Raw genomic sequence first — 26,593 nt, 5'->3', positions numbered from 1 at the left:
TCAGGAATGGCAAATATGTGCCTGTTGCTGAAACTTTCCTCCTTGTGCCCGTGGCAGACTTTATTGATCATGATGCTTTCCCCCGGTACACTCAGCCTTGGCATTCTTCCCAACAAAATGCTCTTCTGAGCCTGTGGTTCCCAAATCTTGTGGCCCAGTGGAATCACCTGGGGATCTTTACAAACTACTGATGTCTGGCTTCCATGCTGATGTCATTGGTACGAAATGTGACTTGGGCACTGGGAGTTTTAAGTCTCCTGGGTGGTTCTAACATACAGCAGAGTTTGGGAACCAGTCATTAATCTAGGTAGTCACTACCAATCATTTGAAGTTGATGTTACAGTTGAAACTTATTTGCAGTCCTTATTCTAGCCCATGCCAGTCAAGGAGGATGCTCTGTCCACTGTGTTTAAGGAGCTGTTGAAGAGTGGGTTCGTAAAACACCCTTGGAGCTCCTATAGAGCTTTTTAAATCATCCAGCATCCAGGTCATCCCCCATACCAGTGGATCAAAATGTTTGGGGGTGAGAGCCAGATTTTTAAAGATCTCCAGGTGATTCCAACGAGCAGCAGAGTTTTGGACCTACTGGCTGGAGAAGAAATGGAGTGCTGTTTAATTCTTACCTGGGAGGATTTATGACATTTGAAGCATACATGCTCATATCTAATGTTTTTGAATTAACTGCACTTAGTTCATTCCATTCCCATCAGGTGTATCATCCATGACTGCTCTCTCACTGCCTTGCCTGTGTTCTGGCATTGCTGCTACAGTGTAATGGCATTTTTCATTTCTGCCCTAGGAACAGATTGGAAGCGGGGGACTTGGTGCTAGCTCACCATCCCTGCTCTTGATATATTGCCACCTGGTGAAGTGTAGTTGGCAGAACAAGCCTGACATAATGTCTGACAGCTAATTTAGATAAGCAGTGAGGCAGCTCCCGGCTTTCCATGTTTTCTGTTTATAGTGCACATGTCTACACGTGTTCCTCACAGTCCCAGAGACAGGAGCTGGTCACTTGCTATTTGCCAGCAGAGCCCTGGCTTCATTGTGAGGCTCACCAGGATTTCCCCGGGGACTCTTTTAGTACTGTCCTGTAATGAATTGATGGAGCAATCAGAGGCCGAACTGTTGCCATGGAAGCCAAGGGACCCTGAATGTAGGACTTCTCAAATTCTGTGTACAGTCATGATCTTAGGAAGATCCCCTATCCTATATATGTCTTTCATACACTCAACAAAATATTCATTGAGGACCAGCACCAACCACAGGCAAGGAAGGCACTGTGCTCTGTGTCCTTGAGTAAGTCACGGTCCCTGCCCTCAGTAGTTTTCCACTATGGGGGAGGTAATGTACACTGTGGAATAAAGGAAGCACAAGACAGGATTTGATAAAGTGCTCCAGGACCCCCATAACTGCATCTGCAATGAAGTCCCATGTTTCGGAAATTTCCAATACTGATATGATAGGCACAGATGCCTCCCTTGATGGTTAGTGGTTAGTGCTGGGGCAGGGCCGAGCTGATTCTTCTCATTAGTTACAGTTGTCAGTAATGGGCAACTTAGAGGGATGTGATCACAAAGAAGATTGTACAGGCTGGCAGTGGGTTCAGACAGCAAGTTGAGCTGCACTTGGTTTGGGGTCACCTGAATGGAATGCAAGTAAAAGAAGCAAATTTTGGAGAAAAGATTCTGGATGGTGAGTTCAGGTTCCTATGGTGTTAGGGTACAGGGGGCCTGTGGCTGGAGAAGGGGACCTTGAGCACTGGAGAGAGGCCAGGCTGGCCAGAGGATTACAGAAGATACTTGGAGGAGGTGATGGCGGGAGTGCTTTTGCATCAGAGACACACATAGTAATGAAGCTTTTGAGAACCAGTCCATAAGCCGTATCTAGACAGGGGAATTGGTCTTGAGAATTCGTCTTCTGAAAAAATAATTTCGCTTCATTGTTTCCAATAGGAACTGAGAACAGAAGCAATTGCCAGACCTCTGGAAATAAATGAGACTGAAAAAGTGATGAGAATTGCAATAAAAGATATTTTGGTAAGATTACTTCGCTTTTATTTAATGTTTTTATGCCTGGGACTGGAAAATAGTTCCTGGCTCTACAGGACAGAACAAGCCAGGCCTCATAACAAAGAAGGGACAGGTTAGTGGGGAGGTGAAAAATTTAGAGCACATTCTAGAATAGTTGGTGACTTACTGTTATTTTCCCCCTCATTACAAATATGAACAATTTCTCCTGTTGCTAAAATTTTGCCAGTTTTATTAATTTAATAATTCTCTTAAATTCTGCAGTAATTTTAGTAAATACTTTATGGACTCTTCATACTTGATTTAACCAGTTCCTCACTGCTGGGCGTTTAAATGATTTCCAGATTTTCTTAACTTTAAACAGCACTGTATAAATAGCATGATCATCATCCTTTACTACTTACCCATGATCAGTTGTTATTTGCTTATCTCACCTATATCATTCATTTGGAAAGCAGAAGGTGAGGGGGACTCAGACTACTTGGGTTTGAATCCCTCTGTGTGATTTTAGGCAAGTTACTTAACTTCTTTGTGCCTCACTTTCCGCATCTATAAAATGGGAGGAATGGCAATGCCCACCACATAGGGTCCTTGTGAGCATTCATTATGACAGTGCGTGGCACATAGTAGGTATTCAGTCATTATTAGAGATTCATTTTATTCAGTAGACACAGACAGGGGGGCCTTACATAAATTAAGAATAGTTATAAAACAAGAATTTGCTGTGAGTTGTACAAAACTCTAAGATTGGTTTTTATAGTACTCTTATCATAAAACAGTAATACTCCCTGCGCAGCCCAGCACAGAGAGTCAGAGCCTCAGCAGGGTGAGACGTGCAGGGTAGCCGAGATGGGAGATGGTTACATACAGGCAGGTTGATCAAATAAGTAAATATATTAAAGATAATGGAAGCCAAGTTTCTCACTGTTGGAGAATGGAGTTACAGATATGAAAGGGAGAAAATTAGATTGAACCCTGAAATAGGAGGTGTTGGCTAAATGCATGCATTTCAATATGTAGATAGATATAGGAATAAATTTTGTTGTGTGTATGTACGTGTAGTTTATGTATGTAGTATATTTATGTACATACACATGCACACCCACATACACATTCATACACTCCTTAGCTCTGAGCATACCTAGCACCCAGATCTTGGCTTCTAAATGCCATTCTCCACTAAAATGAATCAGGGCTCTTCAGGAGAGATGGCTGATTCCAAAGTTAGGATAAGAAAGTACAAGATCTTCTTGTGCCAGAAAGCAAGGAAGTGCTCAAACAGTGTCAGAAGGACACAGAAGCCAGCTTCCCCTGGCCACACCAGGGACAGGATAAGCATCAAAATGAATGAATTATAGTAATGGATTATAGACCATTGAATGAAATGGGAGATCTTGAGTTCTCACTGATAAATGAATACATTGAAAACTGATGAAGAGCAGGTTTTTCACATAGTTTCAAAGTAGCTCCCTACAAAATACTTATTAATTACAGAGAGGAAAAGAGTAATGTCATAGGAGAAGCCTGACAGACACCCTCTTAATCCAGTGGTCAAAGGAATATCACCAGTGATGGAGCAAACCAGAATTATGCCCACCTGATGGGATGCAGGGTTCAGTGATATCTGTGCTATTCCTGCTAGGGGTGTGTAATTTGAAGCTAATCAGACAAAGGCAAATTGATGGGCATTCTGTAAATTCCCTGGCCCCTACTCTTCAACAGTGAAAAGTTCATGTTCCTGTCATGAACATTCAGGAGAGGTTGAGGAGCCATTCCAGACTGAAGGAGGCTAAGGAGACCTGATGACTGAATGCCAGGGGTCACTCCCATCTGCTGTTAAGAACTTCATGGGGACAGTGGGTCTGAGGGTTGGGTGGGGGTGGTGCGTCAAGAGTTCATTTCCTGTCTTGATGATTGTGTTGTGGTTATTTAGGAGAAAGGCCTTATTTGCAGGAAATACACATTAAAATATTTAGAAGTGATGGAGCATCAGGTCAGCAGCTCATTCTCACCTAGGTTAGGAAAAAATGTTTTGTATTATACTTCAGCTGTTTGTAAGTTCCTGATTGTTTCTAAATTAAAAAAAAAACTAATGATAATACTTGTGTGCTTGTCAGTGTTCTGGCTGAATCAGGTTAGCATGACATGAATGTGCCTTTAGCACTAAGTCAGTATTAAAAATGGAACAACCAAATGAGGGCACAGTTCATTTCTTGGTGAACACCTCTTAAGATATCTTTTCGTTGCTGGAAAATATACATGATATTTGATAATTCTAAAAACAAAAGCGAAACAACAACATGGATACTTAAAAGGGGTTATGAAATATAGGCCATTTATTTCAGAAAGCTAGAGAAAATTTTTTGTGTTTATTACATTTGTCTTTTTTGAGGAACAGAACCTTTTTAAAAATTCTTTATTTTTGAGGTCAGATAGATTCACTAGGTTTTAATCTGACTTTGATTCAGAGAAATAGTTGCCATCAACCTGAGTTGTCTGTTCAGAAAGGAGACCCACCGTGTCTTCCTCTGAGAGTGAACTCACATCTCTGCTGTGGTTTTTAAAGTACTTGCAGCAAATCAGTGGTTAGTGATATGATTAATCTTCATGAAAGCATCTTCGAAATGGTTAGTGTACTTAAACAAAAAAAATTAAGCCATAAAGTGCTGATAAAACTGATTGCTTCCAAATATGCACTGTCTCTGAGAGTCGTGGAGCGTGTCTGGGCTCCTTAGCTGATTTCTTTGTGGACCGCATAGTGTTTCAGAGGCCTGCAGGTAAACAGTCAGTAAACCTTCATGGGGTTACACACGTGTAAAGTCCTGGAGGGGAGGACCCCACCTTGGCCATCTGGAACTTAACAGCAGAGTTGGATAGTCCCAGCCTGGGGGCGCGGAGAGCAGTTCTACACTTGGCTGGTTGAGTTGCAGATGTCATTCCTAGGGCAGCAGATTGCAGCTCTGAGCCACAGGCCTTGACCTGGCCCGCTTCCCAGACAACATGAGTGTGAAGACAGTGCATTTACTCAGACTAGCCCTGCCTCAGATGAACTTGCTCTTATGGGAGGGAGGATGGGGAGGCCTGTGGTTTTCGCCAGAGATCTCTTTCCCTTCACGCTGCCCTCTTGCTCAGGGGCCTGTGCCACACTGCTGCCCAGGCTCCCTCCCCAAGGCTGGGTCACACCGGAGCCACCCAGGGAGCCACTTTCTCCTAATGGAGTGGTTTCTCTGTTTAGTTCAGTCTGCGGTTCAGCTGCCTGGGAAGGGGAGAGGAACCTTCTCTCAGTCCCAGCAGGCAGCGCATTAGAGCTGGGACCAGGCGGCATTTCTTTTTGTTCCCTTCTAAGTAAAGCTAAGATAAAGTTTGTGTGTGCATGTATTCTATAAGTCAGTTATTTGTAGCTGGGGGGTAGCCTGAACTATGTAAATGAAGGCAAACCAACCCTTCAGAGTGAGGTGTAACCATCTAAACAAGTGAGGTGGCAGGAGGTTTTGGGTCCGTCTTTGGAATCACCTTCTCATGGAAAAAAAAAAAGTAGATGATTCTTTCTAGGCCTATGTGATGTTCCTCCTGGAAATAGTTGGTTAAACGAGTGATGGCTTGGGGGAGGGTTTGCTCTGTTTGCTTCCCCTTGATTATGTTTAGTGAGGTGTTGCTGGGCTTGAGCAGTTGAGAAGTCCTGCTCTTCCAAGAGTCAGGTCGTGGTCCTTATTGGCACATTTGTCTCCTTCATTTCCTGTTAAATGTAGGTGCAGGTTCAGAAGACGAAAGACCTGCTCAATAATGTGGCCTCTGATGAAGCTAACCTAGAAGCCAAAATTGACAAGAGGAAATTAGAGCTGGAAAGAAATCGGAAGCGACTCCAGACTCTGCAGAGTGTCAGGTAGATATGAACACCTGAAGAGTGAGTAGAACGCTGTCTCTGCAAGTTAAAGCAGACTGAGGGAATATATCGTCAGTGGTATTAACCTTTCAAGCAGTGGGAAAAGCCCGGCATAAAGATGTCTATGCTGCAGAATGTACGTGTGTTTTTAACAGGCACACTGCTAAACTCATTCTCTTTACTGCTTTCAATATGTCTGGAAAACTGCATAGTTGTTGAACCTCCCTTCTAGCTTTTATAGCTTCTTGGAACACAAGGCAAAGTAAGTAAATCCAGATGGCGAAAGTTATACAAGGCCTGGCTCCTCAGATCTGTGACTTGCCATAAATTAGGTGGAAACAGAAACATACTCCCATTTCTTGGTTTGAGTAGATTTACAGTTTCTAATTCCTCACTGGTAATTCATCCTTCCTCTGACTTTGCCTTTCAAGTGTGTGCCTCACATTTTCTTGGAGCCCACACTTGCCCCCACAGGAACCTCTTTCTTGTGCCCTCCCTTTTTCTCTCACTTTGTACCCTCCTTCCTTTGCTTTGTTTCTGTGTTGCCCTTCCTCCGTTTTCATTCTCCCGTTATTTTTCTCTCTTTACTCCTTCTTTCTCCAGCTGCTGTATTCGCTCTGAATGTGTCTTGCTTTCTGGGGACACGTGCCTGGCCCACACTCTGGCTCCTGTCCTGAGATCTGCAGGAAGGCAGCACCTGGGGGCAGCAGACAGTAACCGAGGGAGTATCAAGGCTTCCTCTTTGCCAAGGGCAAGCCCACATCCCTTCTGCCTCTGGATCAGGGCCACCAGATAGATTTATCTCATTAAAAACTTCTGCCTTTCAAGCATAAATTCATTTTTGTTAAGCCTCAGATCTTTTGTTTTTTTAATTTATTTTTATTTTTTTTATACAGCAGGTTTGATTAGTCATCAGTTTTATACACATCAGTGTATACATGTCAATCCCAATCGCCCAATTCATCACACCACCATCCCCACCCCCCCGCGGCTTTAACCCCTTGGTGTCCATACGTTTGTCCTCTACATCTGTGTCTCAACTTCTGCCCTGCAAACTGGTTCATCTGTACCATTTTCCTAGATTCCACGTACATGCGTTAACATACGATATTTGTTTTTCTCTTTCTGACTTACTTCACTCTGTATGACAGTCTCTAGATCCATCCACATCTCAACAAATGACTTGTTCCTTTTTATGGCTGAATTCCATTGTCTATATGTACCACAACTTCTTTATCCATTCATCTCTTGATGGGCATTTAGGTTGCTTCCATGACCTGGCTATTGTAAATAGTGCTGCAATGAACATTGGGGTGCATGTGTCTTTTTGAATTATGGTTTCTCTGGGAATATGCCCAGTAGTGGGAGTGCTGGATCATATGGTAATTCTATTTTTAGTTTTTTAAGGAACCTCCATACTGTTCTCCATAGTGGCTGTATCAATTTACATTCCCACCAACAGTGCAAGAGGGTTCCCTTTTCTCCACACCCTCTCCAGCATTTCTTTGTAGATTTTCTGTTGATGCCCATTCTAACTGGTGTGAGGTGATACCTCATTGTAGTTTTGATTTGCATTTCTCTAATAATTAGTGATGTTGAGCAGCTTTTCATGTGCTTCTTGGCCATCTGTATGTCTTCTTGGAGAAATGTCTATTTAGGTCTTATGCCCATTTTTGGATTGTGTTATTTGTTTCTTTAATATTGAGCTGCATGAGCTGTTTATATATTTTGGAGATTAATCCTTTGTCTGTTGATTCATTTGCAAATTTTCTTCCATATTGAGGGTTGTCTTTTCGTCTTGTTTATGGTTTACTTTGCTGTGGAAAAGCTTTGAAGTTTCATTAGGTCCCACTTGTTTATTTTTGTTTTTATTTCCATTACTCTAGGAGGTGGATCAAAAAAGATCTTGCCGTGATTTACGTCAAAGAGTGTTCTTCCTATGTTTTCGTCTAAGAGTTTTATAGTCTCCGGTCTTAACATTTAGGTCTCTAATCCTTTTTGAGTTTATTTTTGTGTATGGTGTTAGGGAGTGTTCTAATTTCATTCTTTTGCATGTAGCTGTCCAGTTCTCCCAGCACCACTTACTGAAGAGACTGTCTTTTCTCCATTGTATATCCTTGCCTCCTTTGTCATAGATTAGTTGACCATAGGTGTGTGGGTTTATCTCTGGGCTTTCTGTCCAGTTCCATTGATCTATATTTCTGTTTTTGTGCCAGTACCATATTGTCTTGATTACTGTAGCTTTGTAGTATAGTCTGAAGTCAGGGCGTCTGATTCCTCCAGCTCCGTTTTTTCCCCTCAAGACTGCCTTGGCTATTCGGGGTCTATTGTGTCTCCATACAAATTTTAAGGTATTTTGTTCCAGTTCTGTAAAAAAAAAAAATGCCATTGGAAATTTGATAGGGATTGCATTGAATCTGTAGATTGCTTTGGGTAGTGTAGTCATTTTCACAATATTGATTTTTCCAATCCAAGAACATGGTATATCTCTCCATCTGTTGGTATCATCTTTAATTTCTTTCATCAGTGTCTTACAGTTTTCTGCATACAGGTGTTTTGTCTCCCTAGGTAGGTTTATTCCTAGGTATTGTATTCTTTTTGTTGCAGTGGTAAATGGGAGTGTTTCCTTAATTTCTCTTTCAGATTTTTCATCATTATTGTATAGGAATGCAAAAGATTTCTGTGTATTAATTTTGTATCCTGCAACTTTACCAAATTCATTGATTAGCTCCAGTAGTTTTCTGGTAGCATCTTTAGGATTCTCTGTGTATAGTATCATGTCATCTGGAAACAGTGACAGTTTTACTTCCTCTTTTCCAATTTGTATTCCTTTTATTTCTTTTTCTTCTCTGATTGCCGTGGCTAGGACTTCCAAAACTATGTTGAATAATAGTGGTGAGAGTGGACATCCTAGTCTTCTTGTTCCTGATCTTAGAGGAATTGCTTTCAGTTTTTCACTATTGAAATGATGTTTGCTGTGGGTTTGTTGTATATGGCCTTTATTATGTTGAGGTAGGTTCCCTCTATGTCCACTTTCTGGAGAGTTTTTATCATAAATGGGTGTTGAATTTTGTCAAAAGCTTTTTCTGCATCTATTGAGATGATCATATGGTTTTTCTTCTTCAGTTTGTTAATATGGTGTATCGCATTGATTGATTTGCATATATTGAAGAATCCTTGCATCCCTGGGATAAATCCCACTTGATCATGGGGTATAATCCTTTTAATGTGTTCTTGGATTCTGTTTGCTAGTATTTTGTTGAGGATTTTTGCATCTATATTCATGAGTGATATTGGTCTGTAATTTTCTCTTTTTGTAGTATCTTTGTCTGGTTTTGGTATCAGCGTGATGGTGGCCTCATAGAATGAGTTTGGGAGTGTTCCTTACTCTGCAATTTTTTGGAAGAGTTTGAGAAAGATGGGTGTTAGCTCTTCTCTAAATGTTTGATAGAATTCACCTGTGAAGCCATCTGGTCCTGGACTTCTGTTTGTTGGAAGATATTTAATCACAGTTTCAATTTCATTACTTGTGATTGGTCTGTTCATATTTTCTATTTCTTCCTGGTTCGGTTTGGAAGGTTATACCTTTCTAAGAATTTGTCCATTTCTTCCAGGTTGTCCATTTTATTGACGTAGAGTTGCTTGTAGTAGTCTCTCAGGATGCTTTGTATTTCTGTGGTGTCTGTTGTAACTTCTTCTTTTTCATATCTAATTTTATTGATTTGAGTCCTCTCCCTGTTTTTCTTGATGAGTCTGGCTAATCATTTATCAATTTTGTTTATCTTCTCAAAGGACCAGCTTTTAGTTTTATTGATCTTTGCTATTGTTTTCTTTGTTTCTATTTCATTTATTTCTGCTCTGATCTTTATGATTTCTTTCCTTCTGCTAACTTTGGGTTTTGTTTGTTCTTCTTTCTCTAGTTCCTTTAGGTGTAAGGTTAGATTGTTTATTTGAGATGTTTGCTGTTTATTGAGGTAAGGTTGTATAGCTATAAACTTCCCTCTTAGAACTGCTTATGCTGCGTCCCATAGGTTTTGAATTGTCGTGTTTTCATTGTCCTTTGTCTCTAGGTATTTTTGGATTTCCTCTTTGATTTCTTCCGTGATCTCTTGGTTATTTAGTAACGTATTGTTTAGCCTCCATGTGTTTGCGTTTTTTACATTTTCTTCCCTGTAGTTCATTTCTTTTTTTTTTATAGTTGTTCTAAGGGTTTTTTTTTTTAAATTTATTAATTTATTTTTGGCTATGTTGGGTCTTCGTTTCTGTGCGAGGGCTTTCTCTAGTTGCGGCAAGCGGGGGCCACTCTTCATCGTGGTGCGTGGGCCTCTCACTATCGCGGCCTCTCTTGTTGTGGAGCACACGCTCCAGATGTGCAGTCTCAGTAGTTGTGGCTCATGGACCCAGTTGCTCCACGGCATGTGGGATCTTCCCAGACCAGGGCCCGAACCCGTGTCCCCTGCATTGGCAGGCAGACTCAACCACTGTGCCACCAGGGAAGCCCCCTGTAATTCATTTCTAATCTCAGAGCGTTGTGGTCAGAAAAGATGCTTGATATTATTTTAGTTTTCTTAAATTTACTGAGGCTTGATCTGTGACCCAAGATGTGATCTATCCTGGAGAATGTTCCGTGCACACTTGAGAAGAAAGTGTAATCTGCTGTTCTTGGATGGAATGTCCTATAAATATCAATTAAATCTGTTTGGTCTATTGTGTCATTTAAAGCTTCTGTTTCCTTATGTATTTTCATTTTGGATGATCTGTCCATTGGTGTGAAGTATTAAAGTCCCCCACTATAATTGTGGTACTGTTAATTTCGTCTTTTATAGCTGTTAGCAGTTGCCTTATGTATTGAGGTGCTCCTATGTTATGTGCATATATATTTATAATTGTTATATCTTCTTCTTGGATTGATCCCTTGATCATTATGTAGTGTCCTTCCTAGTCTCTTGTAACATTCTTTATTTTAAAGTCTATTTTATCTGATATGAGTATTGCTACTCCAGCTTTCTTTTGATATCCATTTGCATAGAATATCTTTTTCATCCCCTCACTTTCAATGTGTATGTGTCCCTAGGTCTGAAGTGGGTCTCTTGTAGACAGCTTATATGTGGGTCTTGTTTTTGTATCCATTCAGCAAGCCTGTGTCTTTTGGTTGGAGCATTTAATCCATTCACTTTTAAGGTAATTATTGATATGTATGTTCTATGGCCATTTTCTTAATTGTTTTGCGTTTGTTTTAGTAGGTCCTCTTCTTCTCTTGTGTTTCCCACTTAGAGAAGTTTCTTTAGCGTTTGTTGTAGAGCTGGTTTGGTGGTGCTGAATTCTCTTAGCTTTTGGTTGTCTGTAAAGCTTTTGATTTCTCCATCAAATCTGAATGAGATCCTTGCCGGGTAGAGTAATCTTGGTTGTAGGTTCTTCCCTTTCATCACTTTAAATATGTCATGCCACTCCCTTCTGGCTTGTAGAGTTTCTGCTGAGAAATCAGCTGTTAACCTTATGGGAGTTTTCTTGTATGTTGTCTTTTTTCCCTTGCTGCTTTCAATAATTTTTCTGTGTCTTTAATTTTTGCCAATTTGATTACTGTGTGTCTCAGCGTGTTTCTCCTTAGGTTTGTCCTGTTTGGGACTCGCTGTGCTTCCTGGACTTGGATGGCTATTTCCTTTCCCATGTTAGGGAAGTTTTCGACTATAATCTCTTTAAATATTTCCTCTGGTCCTTTCTCTCTCTCTTCTCTTTCTGGGACCCCTATAATGCAAACGTTGTTGTGTTTAATGTTGTCGCAGAGGTCTCTTAGGCTGTCTTCATTTCTTTTCATTCTTTTTTCTTTATTTTGTTCCGCAGCAGTGAATTCCACCATTCTGTTTTCCAGGTCACTTATCCGTTCTTCTGCCTCAGTTCTGCTATTGATTCCTTCTAGTGTAGTTTTCATTTCAGTTATTGTATTGTTCATCTCTGTTTGTTTGTTGTTTAATTCTTCTAGGTCTTTGATAAACATTTGTTGCATCTTGTCAATCTTTGCCTCCATTCTTTTTCCGAGGTCCTGGATCATCTTCACTATCATTCTGAATTCTTTTTCTGGAATGTTGCCTATCTCCACTTCATTTGGTTGTTTTTCTGGGGTTTTGTCTTGTTCCTTCATCTGGTACATAGCCCTCTGCCTTTTCATCTTGCCTATCTTTCTGTGAATGTGAATTTTGTTCCACAAGCCTCAGATCTTTTTAATAGAAAAATTTCTCTGTTTTCCTCTAGTCCAAAAGATTATAAATTATTTTCTAGTTTGTCTGTTTATGTTTTTATTTTTAAAATTTTTGGGGCTGTGCCGTGCGGCATGCGGGATCTTAGTTCCCCGACCCGGGATCAAACCCGTGCCCCCTGCATTGGGAGCTCAGAGTCTTAACCACTGGACTGCCAAGGAAGTCCCTATCTGTTTATATTTTTAAAAGAACAAAGTTTTCCCTTTAAGATCTATAATAAGAGAAAAAAATTCAACAAACCAATTGAAACAGGTTTTTATGCTGTGGTTTTATTTTTAAGTTTTATATTGTTTAAAAACTTAGCTTTAATTTGTAGCAACCTATATTTCTCTTTTTAGGGGACTGATTAAATTTTGGAACATTCAGACAGAATATTATACCCAGCTAAGATAATGCATGTATTTAATTTATTGATTTTTAGAGATGTGTATGATGTATGATTATTCTTTAACTCTGTATTGAAATATGTGCCATATTGAGTGAGGAAAAAAGACCTCAGAGCTTCATTTGACATAATATACTTAATGTTTGTTAAAAAGAAATACATTTCTGTATGTATCTATGCATAGAAAAGTCAGGAAGGATGTATGTCAAATATTAAGTGCTAATACCTAGTGATGGGATTATGAGTAATTTTAATTTCATTCTTAATACTTTCAGGATTATTTCTAGTTTTTACAAAGAGCATGTCTTAATTTTTGATTAAAAGTATCTTCATTTTGTGGGGAGGGAAGAGAAAAGGGGAAATTAGCTTTAGTTACAAGAATGAAGAACCTTCTCTAATTAAAGGCTTTCCAAAGAAAACCAGGACGGAATCTGGAGCTCTGAATATCAATTTCAAACTACTGTATTTTTGTATATTGATTAATCTTTCAGTTTTTATTTCATTTTTTTTTTCTAGACCAGCCTTTATGGATGAATATGAGAAGACTGAGGACGAATTGCAAAAGCAGTATGACATTTATCTAGAGAAATTTCGAAATCTGGCTTATCTGGAACAGCAACTCGAGGATCATCACAGGATGGAGCAAGAGAGGTTTGAGGTGAGTGCTTAGTCCTTCTGTATGACCATTTGTTCTGGTGTGTTACTTTGTACTTGTTGACATGCCAGTTTGTAAATATCACTGTGAAAAAAATATCTGGTGAATGTTTTTTCTCCCTGACCAGACTAAGGATTGCTTATGTGATTCTTCTGTTTTTCTGGTTGTGTAGCCTGGGCTCCGAGGTTGTCAAATCTTTGGTAGTAGGTTATCACCAGAGTTTGGTCAGTTAGGACTACAGACAGGGTGGGGACATGACCTGTGCAGTTGGCTACAGCTGCAAGAAGGACCTGGGCTTGCTTTAATACTCTGCTGTCACCGTTTTGAAATTCTTAGTAATTTTTTTTTTTTTCTTAGTAATTTTTAACTGCATTTTATTTTGCACTGAGTCCCACAAATTATGTAACATGTCTTGTGTACAGATCTTGCTTGGTCAGTTCACTTAAAGATTTTCAAGCTCTGGTTTATTGAATCACCCAGAGTAGCTTTTCAGAAACTACTTTATAAAGAAGAATTGTAGCTTATTGATTATTGTGGGAAATATGTATGACCTATAAACTGACCAGCTGTCTTTCAGGTTCCTTTCATCCCAATGCGTAAGGCCATTTAGGAAAGAGTATTTCAGATCCCAGCATCAGTTGATAAGTATGGAATCAGAGCAAAGGAAGTTGGACAAAGTTGCTGTCATTTTGAATTGCCCTTATCCCCTAGGGATATTTCTGCTTAACCCTAAAATAGGCATTTGGAATCTATTTTCACAGTGAAACTGGTCTCCAGTCTCCCTTTCTCATGCTGTCCTTGACAGCTTTTGGTATAAAGGTTATCCTAGCCTTATTACAAACCTGGACATTTGAATTAGGTGATGCTACTTTGTTGCCAAGAGGGCTGGCTGTAACTGACACCTTCATCTGGACATGTTTATCTGGACGAGGAACCTGTTGCCACTCTTGCTGTAAGGCAGAGGCAGGTCATGGAGGAATGGAGGGTCCAGGACAGGCACGTTTTGAGGGCAATGAAAAGACCCTGGAGTTCTGGACATTTTAAACATTGGGTGTCTGGGAAAGAGCAGTAAAGAGACAGTGAAAATAAGCTGATCATTTTGTACTATTGTCTGGGCCACCCCTGGGCTCAGAGAACGTACCAAAGAACGTGCCTCAGGATGCGAGTGGGTGGCCCAGGTTACTTCTGAGGGGCGCCTTCCTGCCCACCCTCCCTTCAGCAAGTACCTACCCTCTTTTTCTTCTGTGCTCACAGCTACTCCCCATGCTTCTAATACCTGGTCCCTCAAAATATCTCATGCATGAAACAGTGCTTCCTTTTTAACATTTAGAACAACAGCACATTTTTAAAAGCCAATTTCCTCTCCCATTCTCTCTTTTTCTAACTTTTTTTTTTCGGCCGCACCGCATGGCATGCGGGATCTTAGTTCCCCAATCAGAGATGGAACCCGCGCCCTCTGCAGTGGAAGTGCGGAGTCTTAACCACTGAACCACCACAAGGAAGTCCCTCCCATTCTCTTTTTTGACAATAATCAGGGCCACATTTTGTAACCTAACTCAAGTATTAGCTTTTTTTTATACCCTAGGAATTAACAGTAGTATTTCTTTCTTTCTTTTCCTATCTGATCACTCCTACCATTTAGCCCCTTTCAGGGTTAGAATTGTGCAGGGCAGGAAAATGATAAAATTCGTGCTTTATTTTAAGAGCAAGAGGCCCCGTAGTTGATGCATCTGTTCCTGTGTCCACATCCCACACAGGCACACGTGACGGGCATCTTGGTGTGTTGTCAATTTTCTTCAGAGGCAGTGAGGTGTAGTGGGAGGAGCCTGGCTTTGGGGATCAGTGAGGCCCATTTTGGGCCAGTGGTGTCACTTCTGGGAGCCCCCCTTTTCATCGGGCTGCCAGAGTGATGACGGAGAGGGAGTGTTGAGTTTCTCATACAGCGTTAGTTCTCTTCCCCTTCCTGTAGTTTAGTCTCTTTTGCTTCTATATCACAAATTTAGCAGTACTTACATGGTAAAGAATAATAAAACAGTCCAGAAAGTGTCATTTCTTCTGGATCTTGTTTTTCCTGCTCCATAGGAAGCTGAAAACACTCTCCGTCTGATGCAGAACAAGCTAAAGGAGGAAGAAAAGCGACTGCTCAAGAGCAGAAGTAAGCCCACACTTTTTAAATGGACGTACTTACTCTGGACTAGAGTTTTTAGCCTCAGAAAATTTACACGCATATTTTATTTATTTTCAAAAGGCAATTTTCTCACAACTTTTATATCAGGTACCATTTTAATTCACTTAGGAGCTCAAGAGAATGTTTTAAATTACATAGCATTTAAAGTACATTTGGTTTTCGTGCCAACTGAAATACTGTTTTCCCCTGTTTAAATGATACAATTAGTTTGAGTTGCATATAATTATACAAGAAAATTTGCTCTTAGAGGTCTTGTAGGGTTCCTTATTTTAGGGCAAACTGAGGGAAAGCAAGTATTGTGATGCAGTACAAGTGTACTTACTTGAAGGTAGTCCCCCCACTTCACACACGCCTGTCATATGTCCCCCAGTAATCCAAAGTCGTTCATCTAGGCTCTCACCTGTAGAGAAATGGGAGTTACCTACTTGTGAGACCTAGATTCTGGGAAGAAATGTTCCCCATGACTGGGTAGCACACTTCATCCATGAACTTCACCAAGGTGTCAAGTCAGCCTTGGGAGCAGTAGCAGCACATGATCTTCATGCGGAATTGATGGCTTTGTCTCACAGAGTTACTTCTCTTGCTTGTTTCTCTTTTCTTGTGATGGTTTTTTCTCTCATGCTTGCAGGAAGTGTACCTGTCCCAGCAGGTGTGCTCTCTCTCTCTGTGTTTTCCCTTTGTATCTCTTGCCTGTCATACTTGTTCTATGCCTCTCTCTCCTGAATGTCAGGAAACTCTGGAAGAAGAGTAGGGACTGCTGTGAAATTCTCTAGGGGCAAGTTTAGAAAATTCCAAGGGCCTCTCTAGCAAAAGCAGCCCCTCACCTTTATGGTTCCAGGTTGGCCAGGAGTGCCTGAAGCAGCCCTAAATGATAAGCCTGCATGGAGTTTATCCTCTTCCGAGAGGCCCAGCACAGGTAAGAGCCCGGTTGGTTGGCTGCATCCTGCTCTGCCCTGGACCAGCACATTAAGACCTTTCTCAGTGATCTTGCTGTCTTCTTCTGAACTCCTACTTTAATTTTGTGATCCATAGGTTTGGGATCTCATGAAGGACAGAGATTCTCATGAGTATGTGTGATTTAGTTTTTTTGGAAAAATAAGTTCCGGTTTAAATAAACTTAATGAAGGAAAGCGCTTAATTTAGTAATTTTTGAGCAAAGAAGTTAGGAAAATATTTACAAAGGACCATTCTCAGTTCTATTTATCCTAAGCTTCTTAAGATGCCCTGTGCTTCTTTGCTTTTCTGCACATGTGGGAACATTGCCCAGAGTATTGGGATATAAAGGAGGAGAGATATAAAGGAAGACCTTCTGAACTTTTCTCCCATCTGTGAAAGACTCCTCTGAACAGAAAAATCTAATAGTACATAGATGTGAATCGGGGCAAGAATTAGCAAAATCCAAAAGCTGGAAGAGAGCATCTTGTTCAGGCCACTCTGCAGGTAGCTGATTCAACCCAGCAAAGCATTATTGAGTATCTGTTCTGGGTGCTAAGGACATACCAGTGGACAGCAGACAGGGATCCTTGCCTTAAACGATTTGATGTGCTAATGACATGCTGGGGGACAAACAATAAGCAAGCTGTTTGTGGAAGGTGAAAAATGCCATGGGGGAAAACGAGGAGCAGGTAAGGGGCATAGGGAAGGTGTAATAGAATTGCAGTTTTAAAGAGGAGTCAGGGTAGACCTCACCAGGAGATGCTGTTTAAACAAAGGCTAAATCAGTAGAGCTGGGGAGAAGGGAGCTATCAGATGGGGAAAGTCCCAGCCTTTCTGTGAGAAACTCAGTGAGTTTTGCTGAGTGAGGAAAAGTATGAACACATGGGGCTGGAGCTGAGGCAGATGAGATGAGCTGGAAGGTGGGCCGTGTGCTTGAGGGGTTCACATTTGATGGAGACTGTCTTCTCTGTTAAGCAGGAGGTAAAGTCATCTCAGATTTCGCTTTGGGATTTGGAGTAAGAGGTTTGAGGAAGAGAAAGTTTGAGTAATTAGAGATGGGAGAGTGCCATAGGCCCCAGAGATTAAAAAGACAAAGTGCTCTGTTGGGATGCCCTGTAATAAAAGTCAAGGGCGACTCTTCATCTTCCCACCATCCTTTTAAACCTCGTTGCTGGGGGTAAATTTATAACTGTATCCTCGGTAGGATTCAAGCACTGTAGCATTAGGAACTTAAAGAATCCTCTGAATTTATAAAATGACCCAGGAATTTCTAGAAAGCAACTGAGTAACCTTGCTGTGGTTCCATTTTTGTGGTGTAGTGGAGAGAAGATGTTCATGCATGTCATGCACATTTACCATGTGCCTACTGTGTGACGGGTGTTGTGCCAGTGCACAGTGATGGCAAAGGCGCTCAGGGATCTCCACGTCTAGAACTGCACCATCGGTACCTGGCCATGAGCTGGTGTTCTTGGAGCACTTGAAACGTGGCTAGTCCGAATCGAGATATGCTGTTTGTGGAGAATATACACCAGATTTTGAAGACTTACTATAAAAGTAGAGTAAAATTACTCATTAATACTTTTCTAAATTGGTTACTTTTTTTTGAATTTTATTTTATTTTTATACAGCAGGTTCTTATTAGTTATCCATTTTATACATATTAGTGTACATATGTCAATCCCAATATCCCAGTTCATCACACCACCACCCCTCCCACCCGCCACGTTCCCCCCTTGGTGTCCATACGTTTGTTCTCTACATCTGTGTCTCAATTTCTGCCCTGCAAACTGGTTCATCTGCACCACTTTTCTAGGTTCCATATATATTCACTCTGTATGACAGTCTCTAGATCCATCCACGTCTCTACAAATGACTCAATTTCGTTCCTTTTCATGGCTGAGTAATATTCCATTGTATATATGTACCACATCTTCTTTAACCATTCGTCTGTCTATGGGCATTTAGGTTGCTTCCATGTCCTGGCTATTGTAAATAGTGCTGCAATGAACATTGCGGTGCATGTGTCCTTTTGAATTGTGGTTTTCTCTGGGTATATGCCCGGTAGTGGGAATGCTGGGTCATATGCTAATTCCATTTTTAGTTTTTTAAGGAACCCCTCCATACTGTTCTCCATAGTGGCTGTATCAATTTACATTCCCACCAACAGTGCAAGAGGGTTCCCTTTTCTCCACACCCCCTCCAGCGTTTGTTGTTTGTAGATTTTCTGATGATGCCCAATCTAACTGGTGTGAGGTGATACCTCATTGTAGTTTTGATTTGCATTTCTCTAATAATTAGTGATGTTGAGCAGCTTTTCACGTGCTTCTTGGCCATCTGTATGTCTTCTTTGGAGAAATGTCTATTTAGGTCTTATGCCCATTTTTGGATTGTGTTATTTGTTTCTTTAATATTGAGCTGCATGAGCTGTTTATATATTTTGGAGATTAATCCTTTGTCCGTTGATTCATTTGCAAATATTTTCTCCCATTCTGAGGGTTGTCTTTTCATCTTGCTTGTAGTTTCCTTTCCTGTGCAAAAGCTTTTAAGTTTCATTAGGTCCCACTTGTTTATTTTTGTTTTTATTTCCATCACTCTAGGAGGTGGATCAAAAAAGATCTTGCCGTGATTTATGTCAAAGAGTGTTCTTCCTATGTTTTCCTCTAAGAGTTTTATAGTCTCTGGTCTTACATTTAGGTCTCTAATCCTTTTTGAGTTTATTTTTGTGTATGGTGTTAGGGAGTGTTCTAATTTCATTCTTTTACATGTAGCTGTCCAGTTTTCCCAGCACCACTTACTGAAGAGACTGTCTTTTCTCCATTTTATTTCCTTGCCTCCTTTGTCATAGATTAGTTGACCATAGGTGTGTGGGTTTATCTCTGGGCTTTCTGTCCAGTTCCATTGATCTATATTTCTGTTTTTGTGCCAGTACCATATTGTCTTGATTACTGTAGCTTTGTAGTATAGTCTGAAGTCAGGGCGTCTGATTCCTCCAGCTCTGTTTTTTTCCCTCAAGACTGCCTTGGCTATTCGGGGTCTATTGTGTCTCCATTACAAATTTTAAGGTATTTTGTTCCAGTTCTATAAAAAATGCCATTGGTAATTTGATAGGGATTGCATTGAATCTGTAGATTGCTTTGGGTAGTGTAGTCATTTTCACAATATTGATTTTTCCAATCCAAGAACATGGTATATCTCTCCATCTGTTGGTATCATCTTTAATTTCTTTCATCAGTGTCTTACAGTTTTCTGCATACAGGTGTTTCGTCTCCCTAGGTAGGTTTATTCCTAGGTATTTTATTCTTTTTGTTGCAGTGGTAAATGGGAGTGTTTCCTTAATTTCTCTTTCAGATTTTTCATCATTATTGTATAGGAATGCAAAAGATTTCTGTGTATTAATTTTGTATCCTGCAACTTTACCAAATTCATTGATTAGCTCCTGCGCTCCGGACGCGCAGGCTCAGCGGCCCTGGCTCATGGGCCCAGCCCCTCCGTGGCATGTGGGATCTTCCCAGACCGGGGCACGAACCCGTGTCCCCTGCATCGGCAGGCGAACTCTCAATCACTGCGCCACCAGGGAAGCCCTGGTCCAGGGCTTTTGTTTGTTGGAAGATTTTTAATCACAGTTTCAATTTCGTTACTTGTGATTGGTCTGTTCATATTTTCTATTTCTTCCTGGTTTGGTCTTGGAAGGTTATACCTTTTTAAGAATTTGTCCATTTCTTCCAGGTTATCCATTTTATAGGCGTGGAGTTGCTTGTAGTAGTCTCTTAGGATGCTTTGTATTTCTGTGGTGTCGTAACTTCTCCTTTTTCATATCTAATTTTATTGATTTGAGTCCTCTCCCTCTTTTCCTTTATAAGTCTGGCTAATGGTTTATCAATTTTGTTTATCTTCTCAAAGGACCAGCTTTTAGTTTTATTGATCTTTGCTATTGTTTTCTTTGTTTCTTTCTCATTTATTTCTGCTCTGATCTTTATGATTTCTTTCCTTCTACTAACTTTGGGTTTTGTTTGTTCTTCTTTCTCTAGTTCCTTTAGGTGTAAGGTTAGATTGTTTATGTGAGATGTTTGCTGTTTCTTGAGGTAGGATTGTATTACTATAAACTTTCCTCTTAGAACTGCTTTTGCTGCATACCATAGGTTTTGGATTGTCGTGTTTTCCTTGTCATTTGTCTCTAGGTATTTTTCAACTTCCTCTTTGATTTCTTCCGTGATCTCTTGGTTATTTAGTAACGTATTGTTTAACCTCCATGTGTTGTGTTTTTTACTTTCTCTCCCTGTGATTCATTTCTAATCTCATAGCGTTGTGGTCAGAAAAGATGCTTGATATGATTTCAATTTTCTTAAATTTTCTGAGGCTTGGTTTGTGACCCAAGATGTGATCTATCCTGGAGAATGTTCCGTGCACCCTTGAGAAGAAAGTATAATCTGCTGCTTTTGGATGGAATGTCCTATAAATATCAAGTAAATCTATCTGGTCTATTGTGTCATTTAAAGCTGGTGTTTCCATATTAATTTTCTGTCTGGATGATCTGTCCATTGGTGTAAGTGAGATGTTAAAGTCCCCCACTACTGTTGTGTTACTGTCGATTTCCTGTTTTATAGCTGTTAGCAGTTGCCTTATGTATTGAGGTGCTCCTATGTTATGTGCATATATATTTATAATTGTTATATCTTCTTCTTGGATTGATCCCTTGATCATTACGTAGTGTTCTTCCTGGTTTCTTGTAACATTCTTTATTTTAAAGTTTATTTTACCTGATATGAGTATTGCTACTCCAGCTTTCTTTTGATATCCATTTGCATGGAATATCTTTTTCCATCCCCTCACTTTCAGTCTGTACGTGTCCCTAGGTCTGAAGTGGGTCTTTTGTAGACAGCATATATTTGGGTCTTTTTTTTTGTATCCATTCAGCAAGCCTGTGTCTTTGGGTTGGAGCATTTAATCCATTCACTTTTAAGGTAATTATTGATATGTATGTTCCTATGACCATTTTCTTAATTGCTTTGGGTTTGTTTTAGTAGGTCCTTTTCTTCTCTTGTGTTTCCCACTTAGAGAAGTTCCTTTAGCACTTGTTGTAGAGCTGGTTTGGTGGTGCTGAATTCTCTTAGCTTTTGGTTGTCTGTAAAGCTTTTGATTTCTCCATCGAATCTGAATGAGATCCTTGCTGGGTAGAGTAATCTTGGTTGTAGGTTCTTCCCTTTCATCACTTTAAATATGTCATGCCACTCCTTTCTGGCTTGTAGTGTTTCTGCTGAGAAATCAGCTGTTAACCTTATGGGAGTTCCCTTGTATGTTATTTGTCGTTTTTTCCTTGCTGCTTTCAATAATTTTTCTGTGTCTTTAATTTTTGCCAATTTGATTGCTATGTGTCTCAGTGTGTTTCTCCTTGGGTTTATCCTGTATGGGAATCTCTTTGCTTCCTAGACTTGCGTGGCTATTTCCTTTCCCATGTTAGGGAAGTTTTTGACTATAATCTCTTTAAATATTTCCTCTGGTCCTTTCTCTCTCTCTTCTCCTTCTGGGACCCCTATAATGCGAATATTGTTGCATTTAATATTGTCGCAGAGGTCTCTTAGGCTGTCTTCATTTCTTTTCATTCTTTTTTCTTTATTCTGTTCCGCAGCAGTGAATTCCACCATTCTGTCTTCAGGTCACTTATCCGTTCTTCTGCCTCAGTTATTCTGCTATTGATTCCTCCTAGTGTAGTTTTCATTTCAATTATTGTATTTTTCATCTCTGTTTGTTTGTTCTTTAATTCTTCTAGGTCTTTGTTAAACATTTCTTGCATCTTCTCAGTCTTTGCCTCTCTTCTGTTTCCACGGTCCTGGATCATACTGTCATTATTCTGAATTCTTTTTCTGGAAGGTTGCCTATCTCTACTTCATTTAGTTGTTTTTCTGGGATTTTGTCTTGTTCCTTCATCTGGTACATAGCCCTCTGCCTTTTCATCTTGTCTGTCTTTCTGTGAATGTGGTTTTTGTTCCACAGGCTGCAGGGCTGTAGTTCTTGCTTCTGCTGTCTGCCCTCTGGTGGATGAGGCTATCTCAGAGGCTTGTGCAAGTTTCCTGATGGGAGGGACTGGTGGTGGGTAGAGCTGGCTGTTGCTCTGGTAGGCAGAGCTCAGTAAAACTTGTGTGCTGATGGGTGGGGCTGGGTTCCCTCCCTGTTGGTTGTTTGGCCTGAGGCGCCCCGACCCTGGAGCCTACCTGGGCTCTTTGGTGGGGCTAATGTTGGACTCTGGGAGAGCTCACACCAAGGAGTACTTCCCAGAACTTCTGCTGCCAGTGTCCTTGTCCTCACGGAGAGACACAGCCACCCCCCGCCTCTGCAGGAGACCCTCCAACACTAGCAGGTAGGTCTGGTTCAGTCTCTTATGGGGTCACTGCTCCTTCCCCTGGGTCCCGATGTGCACACTACTTTGTGTGTGCCTCTAAGGGTGGAGTCTCTGTTTCCCCCAGTCCTGTCGAAGTCCTGCAATGAAATCTCGCTTGCCTTCAAAGTCTGAATCTCTGGGAATTCCTCCTCCCGTTGCTGTACTCATAGGTTGGGAAGCCTGACGTGGGGCTCAGAACCTTCACTCCAGTGGGTGGACTTCTGTGGTATCCGTGTTCTCCAGTCTGTGAGTCAGCCACCCAGCAATTATGGGATTTGATTTTATTTTGTGTATTTATCTTTATTTTTGGCTCCATTGGGTGTTCGTTGCTGCACACGGGCTCTCTCTAGTTGCGGTGAGCGGGGAGCTACTCTTCATTGTGGTGCGCGGGTTTCTCATTGCAGTGGCCTCTCTTGTCGCGGAGCACAGGCTCTAGGTGCACGGGCTCAGCATTTGTGGCTCGCGGGCTCTACAGCGCAGGCTCAGTAGTTGTGGCGCATGGGCTTAGTTGCTCCACAGCATGTGGAATCTTCCCACACCAGGACTTGAACCCGTGTCCCCTGCCTTGGCAGGTGGGTTCCTAACCACTGTGCTGCCGGGGAAGCCCCTGATTTTATTTTGATTGCATCCCTCCTGCCATCTCACTGTGGCTTTTCCTTTGTCTTTGGATGTGGGGTATCTTTTTTGGTGAGTTCCTGTGTCTTCCTGTTGATGATTGTTCAGCAGTTAGTTGTGATTCCAGTGCTCTTGCAGGAGGGAGTGAGAGCACATCCTTCTACTCTGCCAACTTGAACCAGTCTCCTATTGGTTACTTATTAAAATGACATTTTAGATATATTGGGTTAAATAAAACATTATTAAAATTAATTCACCTGTTTTTGCTTTAATGTAGTTAGTAGAAAATTTTAAATTGCATCTGGGGCTGGCATATTTCTATTGGACAGTGTTGATCTAAAAGGAGAAACTTACAAAGTTTAAGTTTAAGTGTGTATGAAGTATATTTCATTGTTTTTGTTTGTTTTTTTTTTTTTTTTGGTGGTTCGCGGGCCTCTCCCGTTGCGGAGCACAGGCTCCGGACGCGCAGGCCCAGCGGCCATGGCCCACGGGCCCAGCCGTTCCGCGGCATGTGGGATCCTCCCGGACTGGGGCACGAACCCGTGTCCCCTGCATTGACAGGCGGACTCTCAACCACTGCACCACCAGGGAAGCCCTTCATTGTGGTTTTGATTTGAATTTCTCTGATAGCCGATGAAATGGCGCATCTTTTCATCTGCTTATTGGCTGTCTGTATATCTTCTTTGGAGAGATCTATTCAAGCCCTTTGCAGATTTTTAAATTGGGTTTTCCTTTTATTGTTGACTTATATATTCTAGATACTAGACCCTTATATATGATTTCTGATTTGCAAATATTTTCTGTCATTCTCTGGACTGTCTTTTCACTTTCTTGATGCTGTCCTTTGCTGTACAAAGTTTTAATGAAGTACAGTTTATCAGTTTTTTTCTTTGTTGCTTGTGCTTTTAGTGTCATATTTAAGAAACTGCTGAATTCAAGGTCACCAAGGTTTACCCCTCTGTTTTCCTTCTAGGAGTTTTATAGTTTTAACTCTTACATTTAGGTCTCTGACCCATTTTGAGTTAATTCTTGTATATTAGCTCATTCTTTTGTGTGTGGCTGTCCATTTGTCCCAGCACTACTTTTTGGAAAGTCTATTATTTTCCTGTTGAATCATCCCGGCACCCTAGTTGGCCATCCTCATTTTAACGTGTCACTGACAACTTGGTGATTTCGGTGTCAGCGTGTATTAACTTTAGTTTACATGCTTGGTCCTCAGTCTATTGCTGTGACTTGTCAGAAGAAATCGTACTGAGCCCAAGGTACCTGTATTAATGTTGGTTTAAAATTCATGATATCATTTGCTTTATATTGCATGGGGTGAGGATTTAATGTCATAATTTTCCTGGAGGAAGTAAAAAAACTAATCTGAAGAGTGATTTCACTTTGTGGTCATTAATTTGTGTTAATATCTAATCACATTCTCTGTAACAGCTTTTATAAGGTGGTAGTTGTCAGCTTGATTGTACTGAAGTCCTTACAGGATGCCCTTATTGACACTTTCTCCAGCTCCCAGCTTTGCCCCTTCGTGCTGTAGAGTACAGCTCTTCTCTCCAGGGCTAAAGGAAGCAGGAAACTTTCCCTCAGTGCCCAGCTAGATGCAGCTGCCATTTCATTACTCTCTTACAGCAGGAGTTATGCAAAGCACTTTTGTAGATGAACAATTAACTCTACTTCCAAACTGTCTTAAGAGTCAGTGATGAGAACAGCAACTGCATTCTTCCAGTTCCATCCTTCTAAAACCTCTGTCACTCTCTGGGCACAGAGCAGTTGGGCTGGGCAGTGAAAGTTTTTTCTCCCCACTGTGGAAACTCTCCTTTTGTAGGTTTACATTAGGAAATGTTCAACCTGCACAAGACTCCAGAGGAGTATTTAAGAAATTAATGTAAAAGCCCATTGCACTGAGAATGACCTTTCTTTACCTTTATAATGAGTTTTCTCCAGTAAGGAATATCACGAGCACCAATTTTCGTTGCCAGTCACCAGGTAGCTATCTTTCCCAGGCAGCCCAAACAGGCCCTTCCTGACCCATCTCCCTCTTGCCTCCAGGCTTGTTCTGGTGCAGTTGCTGACCATTTCAGTGGGCTCCACTTCCCTCGTGTTATCTTCAAGGAGCTTGAGTTCTGGTAACATGGCCTAAGACTGAACAGAGAATGGTTTTTTTCCCCCAACTAACGAAGAACTCCCAGCTACCTTGACAGCTGGCTAGTCAAATTTTTAGTTTTACATACTGGAATAATGTTTCTAACTGATATAACTGACCCACTTTTTTCTTGCTTTGGAAAATTGTTTATAAAAAAACTAGCCTATGGTTGTTTGCATTAACTCTTCACTAAGTATCTACAGGCAACTCCCAAGAGCCTTGTAAAATCAAATGCATCAAAAGAAAGGCTCAGAAGCACAGATGGCTTTTGACAAGAGCCTTACTGGACAGAAGCTGTTTTAGAGGCAATGACGGAGCTGCCCTTTTGTTTTGCCTACTTGTGTCGCTGCCAGGTAATGATGACTCCGACATTGACATCCAGGAGGACGATGAATCCGACAGTGAACTAGAAGAGAGACGGCTGTCCAAGCCACGGACAGCCATGGAGGCGCTCTTGCAAGGTACCACAGTGGCTCTTGCTTGCCCTCCGCCCCATGCCCTGTCACAGGAAATGGCGGCCGGGATTGGGTCAGGGCTGCTTGGTTTCGAGGCCCATAAGCACACTGCCCTGTTTTTCATCAGGATTTGGCTCTTAAACTGGTCAGTGGTCATCTTTGCTGCTAATACTCTTACCTTTCGCCCCAAGAATAACCAGTCTTATTTATGGTTTGGTACTTCTCACAGAGGCCACATAACACACTGCCTCTGCTGATCAGCTGAATTCTGCCCGTTGTGGGTCCAAACTGCTCTCAGTGGTTACATCCCTTATGGTCAGAGAATTAATGCACAAATAAGGGACTTACATGAGCATCTGTGCTGTTAAAAAAAAAAACGTTCTTCTGGGAATTCCCTGGCGGTCCAGTAGTTAGGACTGTGTGCTCCCACTGCAGGGGGCACAGGTTTGATCCCTGGCCAAGGAACTAAGGTCCCCCATGCTGTGAGGTGTGGCCAAAAAAAAAAAAAAAGGTTCTTCTAGTTTCTACCTTCTTACTGCAAAAGATTCAAGCAATAACATATGTGGAGCAAATGTAGGTGCTCCCCTGGGGTCTTCCTCATGTCCCACACCCTCACCTACAGGGATCATGGCCAGTGGCTTGGAGTGTGTCCTTCCAAATTACCTTTCCACAC

General features: G+C 41.2%; 1 protein-coding gene across 7 annotated transcripts in view; it reads left to right on the top strand.

The window, feature by feature from the left end:
* Positions 1-26,593, top strand: part of CLUAP1 (clusterin associated protein 1) — a 42,118-nt gene that overhangs the window by 9,277 nt on the left and 6,248 nt on the right. For 5 of the 7 annotated variants that reach the window (XM_019933937.3, XM_019934533.3, XM_073793268.1 and 2 more), the window contains 6 exons: positions 1,956-2,039; positions 5,780-5,913; positions 13,069-13,210; positions 15,290-15,362; positions 16,234-16,311; positions 25,819-25,926. In XM_019933937.3, coding sequence (XP_019789496.1) covers positions 1,956-2,039; positions 5,780-5,913; positions 13,069-13,210; positions 15,290-15,362; positions 16,234-16,311; positions 25,819-25,926 — 619 coding nt within the window. The remainder of the gene's footprint in view (positions 1-1,955; positions 2,040-5,779; positions 5,914-13,068; positions 13,211-15,289; positions 15,363-16,233; positions 16,312-25,818; positions 25,927-26,593) is intronic. The other 2 variants (XM_019935211.3, XM_019935876.3) reach the window with 1 other exon arrangement.

This window comes from Tursiops truncatus, chromosome 15, assembly GCF_011762595.2.
Source record: "Tursiops truncatus isolate mTurTru1 chromosome 15, mTurTru1.mat.Y, whole genome shotgun sequence".
NCBI lineage: Eukaryota > Metazoa > Chordata > Mammalia > Artiodactyla > Delphinidae > Tursiops > Tursiops truncatus.
This window is presented reverse-complemented; position numbering and strand designations above follow the sequence as displayed.